Here is a 15,795-nt window from a genome sequence, read left to right as displayed (position 1 = left end):
AAACGATTAATCGCGATTAATCGCATCCAAAATAAAAGTTTTTGATTACATAATATATGTGACCCTGGAGCACAAGAAAAATAATGTCAAGTTTATGTATTAAATATATATTTATATATTATTATATAAATAAATACATGTAAATATTTTCAAAATAATGCTGTATGTGTGTGTATTTATAGATACATAATAAATATACACAGTACACACACATATATTATGTAAAAAAACCTTTTATTTTGGATGCGATTAATCGCGATTAATCGTTTGACAGCACTGATATTTACATATTGGACCAATAAGCTTTCACTGTGGGCGGGGCTACCCAGCGCGACGCGACTGAAATAAAAACGAAGCGACCAACCGAATATAGTCTGACTTGGTTTAATTGAGTTTGTCTCTCAGTGTGATGAACAGTGCGCACATCCCAAGATTACATTCTGAGTCTGGAGCTCTTACAGAGAAAATAACCTCTGAACGTATTAATATGTGCAAAGGGAGTGTCACTGACTCTAAAGCACAAGACAGATGGAGTGATGCGTTGCGGGATGGTTTGGGGGCAGGGAGGGTATTTACTGCCGTGTAATCCGCTCTGTGTGCCGAAGGAGGGGTCTGAGAGCCACCGCTTAATCCCAGTGCGTTGATAAGAACGTGATGAAGAAGAGCTTGTGTTCATGACAGGTGAGTGTAACGCTGAAGCTGTGCGCAGCTGTTTTGTGTCGTGCTTCAGGAGCTGCACCTGCTGATGAACTCGCTGGAGAGGGATGTGTGTGCCTCTGCGCAGGCCCCTTACGGTACCTAATAACACGCTTTTAATTTATATCACCGGGGGAAAGTTTCCAGATTGCACCGGTACATCACATTTTGGCGTTGTATTGTGTTTAATTGAAGATGCGAGTAGTTGTTAATGTTCGAGGCGCCGAGATGTGCAGATGGTTAGCGGTGTGTGTCTACCTGTACGTGACTGCAGCAGTGAATACATACATCCTCAATAGTCACATTTGGTCAGATACAATACAAGCAATGAGGATTTCTCTGATATTAAGAGGAGTAAGAGGCTAAATGTTTGTAATGCTGATGTAAAAATGCCTACCTGTTTTTTGAACATATGCAGTGAAACAATAATGATAGATTTGACTGAACATTATATGTAATCTTATGTTACTATTCACTGCTATTGGGGGAAAAAACACCCTTTTAATTTATGATGAATATCTATACATTCAGCAAGATGTACATGTATTTTAAAATATTGTAAACAAAATACAGGCTACCTTATAATTTACAGTGATATTAGTGAAAGGTTTCCAAAATTCCTCACCTGATGCATCACATTTGATGATATTTTATATTTACGTTTCGTTTATGGTGTTTTGTTTTACATTTCAATTGTTTAATTCATCCTTCTGTCATCTTTATTTTTACGTTTATTTATTAGCTATGGTTCAAGGTCAGTTTTGGTTCATTTGAATTCAAACGTGGCCTTTTGTTTTACCCACCTGTATTGTTGAGGTAGCCTAGTTCAGTCTGTTTTAAGGTAAGGCTTACTGATATCAGATATGCACTGTAAAATATACAGGCACCAAACCTTGCCCCATAACGGTGACTTTCTAGCCACAGCTATAACCAGCTGTCAAGTTTTGTTTTTTTTAACCACAACAGGATTTACAATCGAAGCAGGACTTGCATTCAATTTTTTTAGATGAAACTCATGCTTTACTGTACCCGCTGTGATTTAATTTTAATATGTTATTGTTTGTACTATTATTTACAGTAACATTGTTAAATTGATATTCTTTGTCATTTCATACACAGTTATACTAAATAGAATGTAAAATAATAATAAAAATACATTTACCTCTGGCTGGTATCACTAACAAATTGAATAATTTTTTTCCCTCTCTTTTTTCCCCCTTTTTTTTGTATTAGTGTATATTGTAGTTTAACTTTTTGCCATCAGAAAGTGATTGGCACCACCTGCCTCCGGAACTGCAGAGTGACTCTAATATGCATGCATGCTCTCAGTTGTAAACAATACAAAGAGGTTGCATGGTGAAAGTGAAGATCTCTGTTTAAATAGTGAGTTAAGCCCCCTGCTTTGGGTTTTATGGGAGGTTTGACAGATGAATCTGCTGAACTCCAGGACCGGTGGAGTATAGAGCATGAGGGCTGCCCACGGTGAGGCCATCTGTGACAGCGCCACTGCCATAAACCACGTCTCTGCGCAGAAACACAAATACAATGTGTTACTCTGTCATTACACAGACACATATAAGAGTCACATAGCTTGTTTAGACATTAAGTGCATTTATAGTTACATTTATATCTGTTAGATCATCATATTAATACAGTCGAACCAAAAATTATTCAGACACCAGATATAATGTTTTGATATTTTTTTTATTAGTGGGTGCAGGACACTATAGTTAATTTATGTAAGTGAGGATAGCAAAATAAAGTAAACTGTGACAAATTATTCAGACACTATTGTTGGTACACGCTTGGTAATTGGTAGACCTAAATTGGTATTATCTAATTGTGTACTTAAATTTTACAGCTGACAGCTATTCAGCCTAATTCATTACATATCTTTCTATCAAAGTTATCTGACATTGTCAAGATTAATTTTCTAGTAAAAATATTTAAGCTACTAGAAATGAGTGAAATTGCTATAATTTTTTAAAATCATACTCTTAACCTTATTCATATCTTTATACACTAATCATGAACGACAGGAAAAGTCATTGAATTTATTCAGTCAACATAAGGTGTACAGTAGGAACAGAAACCATGGAATATATAATTTTAGATATAATTTGATATTTGCAATTTATAATTTCTACTGTAAATTAGATTAAACGTCAATTTATCAAGTGATTCAAATCATGCATTTACACTGAAATTTTTAAGAAGAACAAGTGTGGTGAAAATGCAGCTTTTTAATATATCTAAACTATAGCGAATAAACTGTGATAATGTGAGAAATGTTGAAGGTGTCTGAATAAATTTTGCTTTGACTGTATGCTTTTTTGGACATTTTACAGTTTATCTGCTTCCCATAACATGTTTTCCCATATATATTGTTGGATATACTACCTTTATGATTTCTGGCTGTCATTCAGGCGATGAGCAGTGAGTGGGCGGAGCCATGAGCCATAGGGAGGAGCCAGAGGAGGCGGGTCTCAGAGGTCCTCCCCCTCATCGCAGCAAGCAGCCCAATGGGACACCTCTAGAGGGAGGTCGACCCAGATGGAGACCATGCCAGCTTCACAATCCGGATGCAGAAGGCCAAGGCCACCACCATCAACACTGTCACCACCAAGCCAACCAGCACACGTCTGGATCTAGCCGAGGTCCACCGCGTCACCGTAGGCGGCATACTCCCGGTCAAGCACAACGCAGGCGGGCTGAGAGCGGAGATACATCAACTAGAGCTGGCCAACAGCCCAAACCGGGGGCGTCAAGACACCATCAAAGTGGAGAGAGACTCCATCAGCCCAGATATAGACAACAGCACAAAGAAGAAGAAGAGGTGGTCAAAACTCCTCCAAAAGAGCAAGCTTCAGAGCCATTATCTCCAGAAGATTCCTCCCAAGAACGGCTGACTCCTCCTCCTCAGGATGAATCAATCATTGATAGACTGGATGGAAACAGTCCAGATCTGTCCCATTCATCTGATACACAAGTTGATCGTGATCCAGAGTCTTCAATGGAACAGTTGGAGGAGAAGGTTCAAAGTGAAGAATCAACATTTGGCGAAGAGGAACTGGCGAAAGAGAACCAAGAAAAAGACTATTTCAAAGAAACTCCTGAGCAGGACTATGCTTCTCCTAAGATTGCTTCAAAAAGTCATCCTGAAAGTAAAAGAACCAGTCCGCTAAGAGTAGACGTTCCACCATTCGCCACATCTCCTCACCAGATGATGAACAAACCTTTTTTCCAGTCTCCACAAACCTTCCCTGAGACTCTTCGAAGCTACAATTCAGACCCAAACTCATACCCTCCTCATTTTAACATCGGTTACGCTCAAACAAACAAGGATAAAGGGTTTGAGAGTACCTTGTCCCATGTTGAAGACCATCAAGAGGATCTCTCAGACTCTAGTCCTGAAGCCTGCTCTGATTCTTACCCACAACTAAGCCCAGATTATCTGACACAATCATACCTAACAGATCCTAATCCAGTCCTTGAGGGACCTCAAATGCACGAGAGGAACCAGAGTGTGACTACGGATGAGTGCGACTCTCAGGAAGACATCGGTCAGCTTAGTTCAGTGGGCTCCAGGCTGCACCACTACGATGAACAGTCAGGAGATGAAGCCGAAAGCTCAGGGAGAGTCAGAGCCCAGGTCAGGAAGACGTCAAGCTCGACTAGCCTTTCTCAAGAAGCCTTTCATCTCCTGACTTCAGAAACTGCTCAGCTTTCACCTGATTTGCAGGTAGAAGTTGTGGAAAGATCTGACAAGTCGTCCACTCCAGCCCAGGATCAGATAACAGAGTCTTGCAGAGCTACAGGAGATGCTGTCTCGTTGGCCATCAAGGATATTAAGGACGCTATCGAGGAGGTGAAGACCAAGACGGTGCGCTCGCCCTACACGCCTGATAAGATCACAGAGCCCGTGTGGGTGATGAGACAGGATTTGAGCCCTGTTGAGGAGAACCATCCTCAGCTACAGCCTCCGATTCCCTCACATCCACAGTCTGCATGTCAGCTATCGCTGTCTTCTCCACAGTATGCGGTGAGTGAGCTGTCCGGCATAATTACTGTAATTCCTTAAGGTGAGGTTCCATGTGAAAGTTTATTTTAAATAGGCCACAAGTTGAAATTTTTGCAGAATGACACCAAAGGTTTTGTAGGTTTTTTTTCAATTCTATAAGCACAGACATGAAGTAAATGAGTTTTTAGGCAAATATGCTAAAGAAAAAATTTTTCAACAGGTTTCCTGCAGCCTTGGACAATTTGTAAAAAACACATTTTTCTGCATTTCCATGCCTTGAAAAGACATGGAGTTATGCTTATCTTCATGTAGAAATTAGTGCTGTCAAACGATTAATCGCATCCAAAATAAAAGTTTTTGTTTACATAATATATGTGTGTGTACTGTGTATATTCATTATGCATATAGAGGTACACAAACATACAGTATATATTTAGAAAATATTTACATGTATATATTTATATTTTATATTATATATGAATATATTTAATAGTGCTGTCAAACGATTAATCGCGATTAATCACATCCAAAATAAAGGTTTTTGTTTACATAATATATGAGTGTGTACTGTGTTTATTTATTATGTATATATAAACACACACACACATACAGTATACATTTTGGAAATATTTACATGCATATACATTTATATATTTATTTTCTTATATTTTATATTATATATAAATATATTTAATATATAAACATAACATATTTTTCTTAAATATGTACATTTGTTTGTTTGTATTTATATATACGTAATAAATATACACAGATCACACACATATTGTGTAAACAAAAACTTATTTTGGATGCGATTAATCTTTTGACAGCACTAATATTTAATATATAAACAGCCTATTTTTCTTAAATATATACATGCATGTGTTTGTATTTATATATACATAATAAATAAACACAGTACACACTCATATATTATGTAAACAAAAACTTTTATTTTGGATGCGATTAATCGCGGTTTGACAGCACTAGTAAAAATATTTAAGCTACTAGAAATGAGTGAAATTGCTATAATTTTTAAAATCATACTCTTAACCTTATTCATATCTTTATACACTAATCATGAACGACAGGAAAAGTCATTGAACTTATTCAGTCAACATAAGGTGTACAGTAGGAACAGAAACCATGGAATATATCATTTTAGATATAATTTGATATTTGCAATTTATAATTTCTACTGTAAATTAGATTAAACGTCAATTTATCAAGTGATTCAAATCATGCATTTACACTGAAATTTTTAAGAAGAACAAGTGTGGTGAAAATGCAGCTTTTTAATATTGTTTACTAGCAGCGGTTGCCTTCATTTTTACAGGCTCGAATTCAAGATGCTGAACTTCCTTTGGGAGCAGAATCCTCTGGAGTTCATCTTCAGGACCAGGATGTAGACGTCAGTCCCAGCGTGCCGAGTGAAGAGGTGAATTATCATATTCGACTGCAGTTGACATATTTATGATGTAATCTTTATCCATATTTTTTTACAATTTTACTGTGAATTGTAGTAATACTGTGTTTTTGGTTTGCAGACTAGGAAGAATTTGGCCTCTTTCCCTGCATATGTTAAAGGTAAGGTTAAAGAAAGCAGGCTCTTATTATACTGGTCAAATAATTCATTATCCTGCGTAAACTTGTAACATTGTAAGCCATCTTTACATCTATACAAATATATTTAGATTTCAGTTCCATGTAAATCTCACATTGTCACAATGCTTGTCAAAAATATGCCCAGGTATATTATTTATAAATATTAATACCCTAGTGAAAAATAAATATACTAAAATGTATTTGAAATACATTTGTTTCATGCTAAGTACACTACAAATACATTTACATCTTTTTGTGCTTAATAAAAATAAAGTTGTACTTTTAGTATATTAAACTGATTTACTTAAAGTCTGCTAAATTGGAACAACTAATTTTGTACCTAATATATTTTAATTGTGTGGAAGTAGCGCTGAAGTCCAACTATAGAAATACTGAAGTATATTTGTGCTAAAGTGGAACTATTGCAAGTGTACTTCAGATTTACTTTAAATATCTTGCATTTAAAGACTGAAGATCATACAGTTCTCATCAATAATGACATTAATATTAAGAAATGTGCATTGTGCACAAGTAGTACTCCAAATGAACTTTAATTATAATTTTTACATCAGTAAGTCTCGAGCGATACAGTATGTCTGTAAATATGTTAATAGATTTGAACTCTACTTAGTATGAAATAAATGTCTTTTAAATCTATTACTTTTTTACTAGGGAAAATTATGAATAAAAAGTATTTGAATGATTATTTTATATACTTTAAGAAGTTGTTTTATATTACATCTGAATATATGCAAACATTTTTGTTTTTAAGACTATTATGATTCATAAGTATTCATAAGGAATGTATTATCCTGAATAATCTTGTAAGATTGTAATCCATCTTCACAACTATATTTAAATGTATTTAAGGTTATAATAACTATGCAAATGTGTAAATTTGTGTCACAAAGCCTGGCAAAAATATGTCCAGGTTATATTTGACCTCAAAATGAAACACAAATGAATACATATTATTTTAAATACTATTTTAAATATGATTTACATACTATAAATAGAATTTAAAACAGATACATATTTATTTTATATATAAGTATTGTTTTTTTTATAGACATAATATTATATTTTATAACTTAATATGTGCATGTATATGATACATTTTCACGACCAGCACATTTTCCCTTGGATTCTCATTACCATTATTCAAAAAGTATTCTTTCAATGCTAAAAAAAAAATGTAAACACAATATATTTGTTGTTTTGCCTTTTTTCTGATGAAAAAAACCCTGAAAATATTATACTGATACCAGAACTGAGATTTTGAGTCATGTAAGAATGAGAATTACAAACACATTCAGAGCGCTTCACTGATTTGAAACCTAAAAATAATGCACAATAACAGGTTTAATGTGCTGCTATATTTATGGTCTGCTTGTGTCCTCAGTTCCTGGCCCGTGTGACCCTGAGGACTTGATTGACGGCATCATATTTGCTGCAAACTACCTGGGTTCCACCCAGCTGCTGTCAGAGAGGACGCCCACGAAGAGCGCCCGCATGCAGCAGGCCCAGGAGGCCATGAGCCGCGTCCGGGTGAGCAGCACACCCGTATATATAGAGCAGGGACGTCCCTGACGGATGTCCCTGTCTGCTGTGATTTTACAGCGTGCTCAAACACGTACACACCAACACCTCACACAGTCAGTAACATCATGATTCATCTAAGGTTATGTGAGGCTATGGGTGAAAAGCATGTCACAAACATCTCTGAATATCTAGCATCCATGTGCTAACAAACAAATCTGAGTGACAGTTAGTTGATTCTGAGAGTCAGGTTTAGTCTCTGGGGCTGCTGATGTCATTCTGATCACAGCCCAAATTTTGATAGTGTTTCCCACAAAGCTTCAGCCTATCACTATACCAACATCCCACCCTCCCCTTCAGCCAAATGATCCTGTTTTATTTCATCTGGGCGTATCCTTCATCTCCAAACCAATCGCGCTGTGTCTGAGACGCCCACCATGCCCTTTTATGCTTGTAGGCTTTATTTGAACGTTCTCTGTTTTTATTTGTCCCTTGTCGAGCAGACAGCCCAGACACAGGCCAAAATCAGAAATAAGGTATGCTATTTGTTCCTGTATTCATGCGGGTCTTAAGTAAGTTTGGTATTTGCAGTATTATGTATTTTTTGCTGTTCTTTTTCTATTGACAGGCATTTTAATGATTACATGTAGCAAGGGATTCAAATCTAACAGCATCTCTTCTATGGGAGACTAGTGTATATGCTAGTACAGGAAGTGATGTGCTATTTTAAGAGGAATAACTGTGTGTCTTCCTCTACAGTATCAGCAGGGCAGTGAGAGTGGGCCGCCGGCCAGCACAGAAGTGGACCTCTTCATATCGACGCAGAGGATCAAAGTGCTCAGCGCTTACACACAGGTGCACAACACTCTTTGAATCACTTTCATGCTCGTCTCACTTTGAATTTGCTGTTGAACAGCTTCAGATGTCTTGTGCTGGACAGGCTTGTCACTGTAGATGCAGAACTGCCCACTTCGACCGTCTGACCGACATCATGTAAAGCGACTCACTACTGCATGTTTCTTACATTTCAATTTTCATTTCAAGATTTCTGAACACAAATCTATTTTTATATTTTTATTGGAGAATTAAGTCAAAAATGTTGGGGTGAAACCAGTGTCCTGATATCATAATGAAGAACATTTGATAGAAAGAATAAAATTCATTGTTTGAAATACTATTTAAAATATGATATAAGTATTTTGTACTTTAGCTTAAGATACACAAACATGTTTTTTGATTATTATACAGTATGTATGTATGTATGTATGTATATATATATATATATATGAAGAGTTTATTTGCAAAAATAGATAAAAATCTTGTTTTATAATATGTTGTCATGTTGTGTTGTCATTTTGTTAGTTACCTGTATTTGTTTTGTCATTTTTTTTATTTTTAATTTGAATGCACAATGAAAAAACATGATTTTTGAACATTTTTGCAAATGAACTCTTCATATTATATATATATATACAGTATATATATATATATATAACATGCCAACATTTTCATTGGAGAATTAAGTTAAGAATGTCAGGGTGATACAAATGTCCTGATATCATAATGAAGAAAAAATAAATTGATTAAAAGAATAAAAAGTAAAAATTAGTAGTTTGTAAGATTAGTAATCTTTTATTCTTATTTATAAAACCAAACACTGCTTCACTGCTTAGAGACTGCCAAGTCATGTGATGCAACAAAAAATGCAGAAAAAAACAGGAAGTGATGTCATAGAGAGGGACTTCTGCAGACCCTCATCATGAACGCATGTCAGCATCAACAATTCTCTAAAATATCAAATATCTTTACCTTTTCATGACATGGCAAGGTTTGTTCACGTTGTGAAATGTTATGATGCAACTGGCCAAAATGATCATTTTCATGATATTCGTGTAAAAAAAGAAAAGAAATACATGTTACATTTAAAAATGTAATTAAAAACAATTTTTTAAAAATGATTGACATTTTTCAAAACCATATGAAGCCAGGATGAATACTGAATTACTATATGTAATTACAGGAGTAACCCCCCAAAACATTCGATTAAATGATTGGCACTTAAAAAAACCAAGCTGACTGTCTTTATCTTGGCAGGACACCATGATGGACGATCCGCTGAGGACCATCTCGTACATCGCTGACATCGGGAACATGGTTGTGCTGATGGCTCGCAGGAAGATGATTCGCTCTCAGAGCGCACAGGAGAACCTAGACGCTGCAGAGACGCAGCACACAAACCCAGCGCGGGACGACTGCCGCCAGTACAAGATGATCTGCCACGTGTTTGAGTCAGAAGATGTACGCGTATGAACTCTTACACCATGCACTTCATGCAAGAATGCAAATTCTTGATGTTTCCTGTATTTCCTTCATTGTTTCTCTCTGCCAGGCTCAGCTGATTGCTCAGTCCATCGGTCAGGCCTTCAGCGTTGCGTATCAGGAGTTTCTGAGAGCCAATGGCATCGATCCAGAGGACCTGAGCCAGAGAGAGTACAGCGACCTGCTCAACACTCAGGACATGTACAACGACGACCTCATTCACTTCTCCAAGTCTGAAAACTGCAGAGATGTAAGTTAACCAGTTGCCATAAAGTGACTATAGCTGAGAAATTCAATTCCGTTTTTCCATTTTCTTTCTGGGTTTTCCAATGGCTAAATCTTTATTCCCAAAAAGACTATTATGGCAGTTTTAAATATGTGTGTACAGCCCAGCAAAGTAGCAACAGTTAAAGTATTTATTTGTTGCTAAGCCAAACTAAACTAAAATGTTTCAACCCTGTTTGAAGATCATATGCATTGAAATTTGAAGTTTGAAATTTATATACTTAAATTCATTAAGATTAGATTTCCATTTGCACTGACAAACGTTCAATTAGTTCTAAAATGGCTAAGATAGGAAATATCACGCTACGGGCCAGATTTACTAAACAGGACAAATTAGCGTTAGAGCACAATTTCATAAGCGCCGACGGGAGGGGAAAATTCTGCATGTGATTTACTAACAATGCACACATTAAAGAACACAGGTTCATTTCATAATGACCAACGCAATCTACCAAGAGCAGCGCAAATGACCTCCTGCTTTAAGACATGCTTTTTTGCCGTTAAATAATGCCACAAATACCAGTAATTTGACGAGCTTTAAATCGTAGTAAATCGCGTTGCATGATTCGTTTAAATACTCTCCTCCCATAAATTGTGCGCTGAAAGGGAAACAAATGCATATTCAAAAAGGTCAGGCACAAAACTAACTGTGTTCACGCCTTTTCAGCGCTAATTCATCACTGCGTGTCTTTAGTTAAATCCTGACAGTACTATTTTAACACCAAAAGATGGTTTGCGCTGGTGCAAGCTGTTAGTAAATCCTTTTAAAGACATATTACTCAGTCAAAATGTTTCCCAAGGAAAAAAAAAATCAGTATATATTTTTTGTTCATAAATCAGAATTGAAATAAGAAATGAAGCTTTGGAAAATGTAAAGCCCAATTTAAGCATAACAAGAGAAAAACTAATTGAAGCATGGTAAAAAAGTCACTGTTTCAAATATGATCCCAGGAATATCAAACCATTATATTCTTAAGGTGGAAATGTGTATGGCACAACAGAAACAAAAACACATGCTACATTTTCCCATAATATGCATGACATTTTTAGATAAAAAAAAAAATATGCATTTATAGATTTTATTTTAATTTTGACAAAAACAAAACGTAGGTAGAATTAGACTTTTTGCAGTGGTAACCATGCTGCAAATTGGCAGATTTGGTAAAGACAAACAAACATTTTAAAATAAAAGGATTGGATTACATTAAAATTAATTTTGCCATGCACACTAACAGCGTTAAAACTATTAAGTAATATGACTAAGTTAATTATTTACGCTTTTACCTGTAATTATATAAAGAGTCATTGGGACACAAATGACTTGATCATCTTCTATACATTCTTCAGCAGCCGTAGGACTTTCACTAAATAAAGTCACTGCTGGAGTATGTTCAGTGAGCAGTATTTGTGTCAGGTGTACATCGAGAAGCAGAAAGGGGAGATTCTGGGTGTGGTAATCGTGGAGTCCGGCTGGGGCTCCATCCTCCCCACGGTCATCATCGCCAGCCTGATGCACGGCGGACCCGCGGCCAAGTCTGGAAGACTGAACATCGGCGATCAGATCATGACCGTCAACGGCACCAGTCTGGTGGGCCTGCCGCTCTCCACGTGCCAGAGCATCATTAAAGTAGGACTTTCTTTTACTGTCGTTTACATTTCTGATCTTTTATTACATCTGCAAGCATTGTAGCCTTTAGCTTAAGCTTTAGCCATTTCAACATGATTCCAGAGGAGTTTGATATTGCCATACGAATCAGTACTCTAATAATCATAAAAATACATAGCACACACAAATAATAAATTTTTTTGCTTTAGCCATTTCAACATGATTCCAGAGGAGTTTGATATTGCCATACGAATCAGTACTCTAATAATCATAAAAATACATAGCACACACAAATAATCACATTTTTTATAAGCTGAACTTAAATGGACTGTATTCTGCTATCTTGGATAGATTTTTGTCATTTACAGTAGGTCAGCGTGCATTCTGGGATTGATTTTTTCCACAAATGCTGTTGTGTGTTCAGGGGCTCAAGGCTCAATCCAGGATCAAGATGAACATCGTCAGATGTCCTCCGGTGACCATGGTGCTCATTCGCAGACCAGACCTGCGCTATCAGCTGGGTTTCAGTGTGCAGAATGGCATTGTGGGTGTTCACAGTAAAACATGAGAAGCGTGTGATATTTTACTGCAGCAGCTGCTGCCTGACAGAGCTTGTGTTTTGTTCAGATCTGCAGTCTGATGCGAGGGGGGATCGCCGAGAGAGGAGGCGTCCGCGTCGGCCATCGTATCATCGAGATCAGCGGTCAGAGCGTGGTGGCCACAGCTCACGAGAAGATCGTTCACATCCTGTCAAACGCTGTAGGAGAGGTAAACCACCGCCTCGGCTCGTTTGGAGAATCACTTCAGCCACACGATTAAATCACAAATTGCTTCAATGAAATAAATCAGATGAAAACATTATTGAAGGGATAGTTCACACAGAATGAAAATTCTGTCATTAATTACTCACCCTCATGTCGTTCCAAACCCGTAAGAGCTTCGTTCATCTTCAGAACACAAATTAAGATATTTTTGATGAATTCTGAGAGCTCTCTGACCCTCCCATAGACAGCAAGGTCACTACCACGATCAAGGTCCAGAAACATAGCAAGGAGATCGGTAAAATAATCCATGTGACATCAGGGGTTCAACCGTAATTTTACGAAGCTACGAGAATACTTTTTGTCCGAAAAAAAAGAAATAAAAATAACGACTTTATTCAACAATTTGTCTACTCCGCGTCACCCTGGCGCCATTTTTGAGAGTATCCACTGAACGTAAACAACGTATGCTGTTCTGTGTCAGCTGTGCCACGTGGATACGTTGTTTATGTTCAGATCGAAGCGTAAGTACAACGTAGAAAACATATCCGCGTGGCGCACAAAAAGTATTCTCGTAGCTTCGTAAAATTACGGCTGAACCCCTGATGCCACATGGATTATTTTACCGATGCACTTGCTATGTTTCTGCTCTTACGGGTTTTGAATTTTCATTTTTGGGTGAACTATCCCTTTAATATCAGCCATAATTCAGTAGTCTAATTCAGAAGTCTGAAGTCTTGCAAAATTAAGGAAATGTTTTACTATTTCTAAAAATTCTTGAAGTAAAAATAATTCGTCAAATGCTGATTCTTATTACTTTTTACTTTGTAAGTCAGCTTTATAAATACATTTTTCTTTTAGTTTTATTAGATTTTATTAATGTACGTTTTCAAGTGTGAGATCATGATTTTATTAAATCTGATTTTCAATAGTTTCAGCTCTTAAATTCTGATTGGATGAGCCACGATGAACACATATCTGTGACTCATACTCCGTATAAATGTGCATGTTGTATATACAGTTTAGTTGCTATGTTGCTTGGCAACTGTAAATTGCTGATGAACACGTATGGCAGAGACTTTATTCTGATTATTAATACATTTCAAAATATATGGCATATTGGTTGGCTTTCATCATATTGCTATTACTGCCATTTTATAACAGCAGTGCATCTCCTGAGGCTGTGCGTTATAGTGATTTTACCACAGACAACATGCATTATATAATTTAAAAATATATTTTCGCTTTTTTGAGAAAATTGATGCAATACATTGAAATACTATTTGAGTTTTTTTTAGTATTTTGAATAATTTATATTAGTATATTTTCCATTTTAATTATAAAGTTTTAGTACTTTTGTGGAATTTATGTCATTTTTAGTAGTTTTAAAAAAATGTCTATAGCTTTTAATCATTTTAAAATGAGAAATGTTGCTCTGGCAACTAGATCAAATAAAATAAGTTTTTAGATTTTATTTAATTAGTTAAAATGCATTTTATTTCCAGTAACTATATATATATATATATATGGTTTTAGGCGTTAACACAACAATGTACTGAAACAGAAAAGATTTTTCTTTGCGTTTAAAAAAAAAAGAGTTTCGTGTACAAACGACAGTGTTGTCAAAATGATCTCTTTCATACAGATCTGTGAAAACAACTAAAAAAAGCTGTATTATTCATGGCGACGTCACTTTGTAAAGGAACAACACGCATCTGCGCGCAAACTTATAGACTGAACATGTAATACATACACGCATGACGTCAACGTTTTCACAAATTTGTGTTTTTTTCTAGTTCACACGGAGATGATAGCAGTATTGTTTTCAAAAACGTGCACTTTGAAACCTGTTTTAAAAAGTTTGTGTTTTCAAGCCCCCAAAACACCATTGTCGTGTAAATGAATGGCCAAAACGCATAAACAGTTTAACGTTTTTTTAAATAAAAATGGTGTTGTGTAAACGCAGCCTTGGTTTACTATAATAACACGGCTGTTTACAGCTTTGAAGTTAGCATGGTGCTAAGCTAATGGCTCAGTACTCCGATAATCATAAAAATACAGCACATGAATGGATATCCAGTAAAGGTGAATACTGCAATATGTTGTTTTTGTCAGATCCATATGAAGACTATGCCTGCAGCCATGTACCGCCTGCTCACGGCCCAGGAACAACCCGTCTACATCTGACACTCTGCAGGGCTACAACACCCTCCCCTCCGCATGAGCTGATCCAGAGTTACTACTTATTGGAAGATTAATATAACGGTTTACAGATTTATTTAACTGGATGTATGTATGTATTCATTATTCCATTAGTGCACCATGTGACCTGCCTTAATCTCTCTGGTCTGCCGGATCTCTGAAGGCCTGGCATTAGAAGCAAAGAGAAGTGAATGCAGATCGATCATGTGCTCGACACACGACTGGACCTAAACCGTCACAGAGATCACTGAGCACAGTAACACAGGAACATTGGAATCGAGCTGTTATTGACACAGATCTGATGTATGAGCTGTACTCTTCTCATCAAGCAACTCAAAGTAAAGGAGTCAATTAACTAAATATTTAAGTTGCTTTGTTTTCATTAAAAATGTGCATTTTCTATAGTTCACATTTATATCATGTGTTTTCTATGTGGTTGATAGGTGGTTACTTTTTCACCCAAGATTAGTCTGACTGTACTTTTATTTATTTTCTGGTTAATTCTTTAATAAATAACAGCAGCATTCATGCGTAGAGTAACTTATGTAACGTAGTAAACTAGTAGAATTTTAAACAATTGGACATTTCAAAAAGCTGAAAAATATGCTGCAGTTTAGTCTTATGCTCACAAAACCACCATCTATTTAATTAAAAATACAATAAAATAATGTGTAAATATTATTACAATTTCAAGTAACTGATTTCTATGTGAATGTATTCTAAAATGAAATTGATTTCTGTGATCAAAGATGAGATTTCAA

General features: G+C 36.2%; 1 protein-coding gene across 3 annotated transcripts; it reads left to right on the top strand.

Annotated features, from left to right (window-relative positions):
• The first annotated feature begins 394 nt into the window (after positions 1 to 394).
• LOC107558696 (amyloid beta A4 precursor protein-binding family A member 1-like) lies at positions 395 to 15,394 on the top strand. Of its 3 annotated transcripts, none has more exons than XM_016242357.1 (13): positions 395 to 681; positions 3,123 to 4,738; positions 6,054 to 6,155; positions 6,265 to 6,304; positions 7,725 to 7,870; positions 8,365 to 8,397; positions 8,621 to 8,716; positions 9,956 to 10,159; positions 10,251 to 10,430; positions 11,880 to 12,092; positions 12,496 to 12,615; positions 12,699 to 12,839; positions 14,948 to 15,394. In XM_016242357.1, exons 2-13 carry the CDS (start codon positions 3,149 to 3,151, stop codon positions 15,017 to 15,019), a joined length of 2,937 nt encoding a protein of 978 aa, XP_016097843.1. In that variant the 5' UTR covers positions 395 to 681; positions 3,123 to 3,148; the 3' UTR covers positions 15,020 to 15,394. The 3 variants fall into 3 exon arrangements, with proteins under 3 accessions (XP_016097843.1, XP_016097845.1, XP_016097844.1); XM_016242358.1 differs by lacking the exon at positions 395 to 681 and adding an exon at positions 689 to 794; XM_016242359.1 differs by lacking the exon at positions 8,365 to 8,397.
• Positions 15,395 to 15,795: the final 401 nt, after the last annotated feature.

The sequence above is a fragment of the Sinocyclocheilus grahami genome, unplaced genomic scaffold, assembly GCF_001515645.1.
Source record: "Sinocyclocheilus grahami isolate Dianchi unplaced genomic scaffold, SAMN03320097.WGS_v1.1 scaffold655.1, whole genome shotgun sequence".
Taxonomy (NCBI): Eukaryota; Metazoa; Chordata; class Actinopteri; order Cypriniformes; family Cyprinidae; genus Sinocyclocheilus; species Sinocyclocheilus grahami.
This window is presented reverse-complemented; position numbering and strand designations above follow the sequence as displayed.

What these genes read in the sequence shown, in the direction of transcription:
- LOC107558696 (XM_016242357.1), top strand. Translation starts at nt 3,149, where the DNA reads ATGAGCCATAGGGAGGAGCCAGAGGAGGCGGGTCTCAGAGGTCCTCCC. An exon ending in TTTCCCTGCATATGTTAAAG is followed by an intron (nt 6,305 to 7,724) that starts GTAAGGTTAAAG and finishes TTGTGTCCTCAG; the next exon opens with TTCCTGGCCCGTGTGACCCT. An exon ending in AGTCTGAAAACTGCAGAGAT is followed by an intron (nt 10,431 to 11,879) that starts GTAAGTTAACCA and finishes TATTTGTGTCAG; the next exon opens with GTGTACATCGAGAAGCAGAA.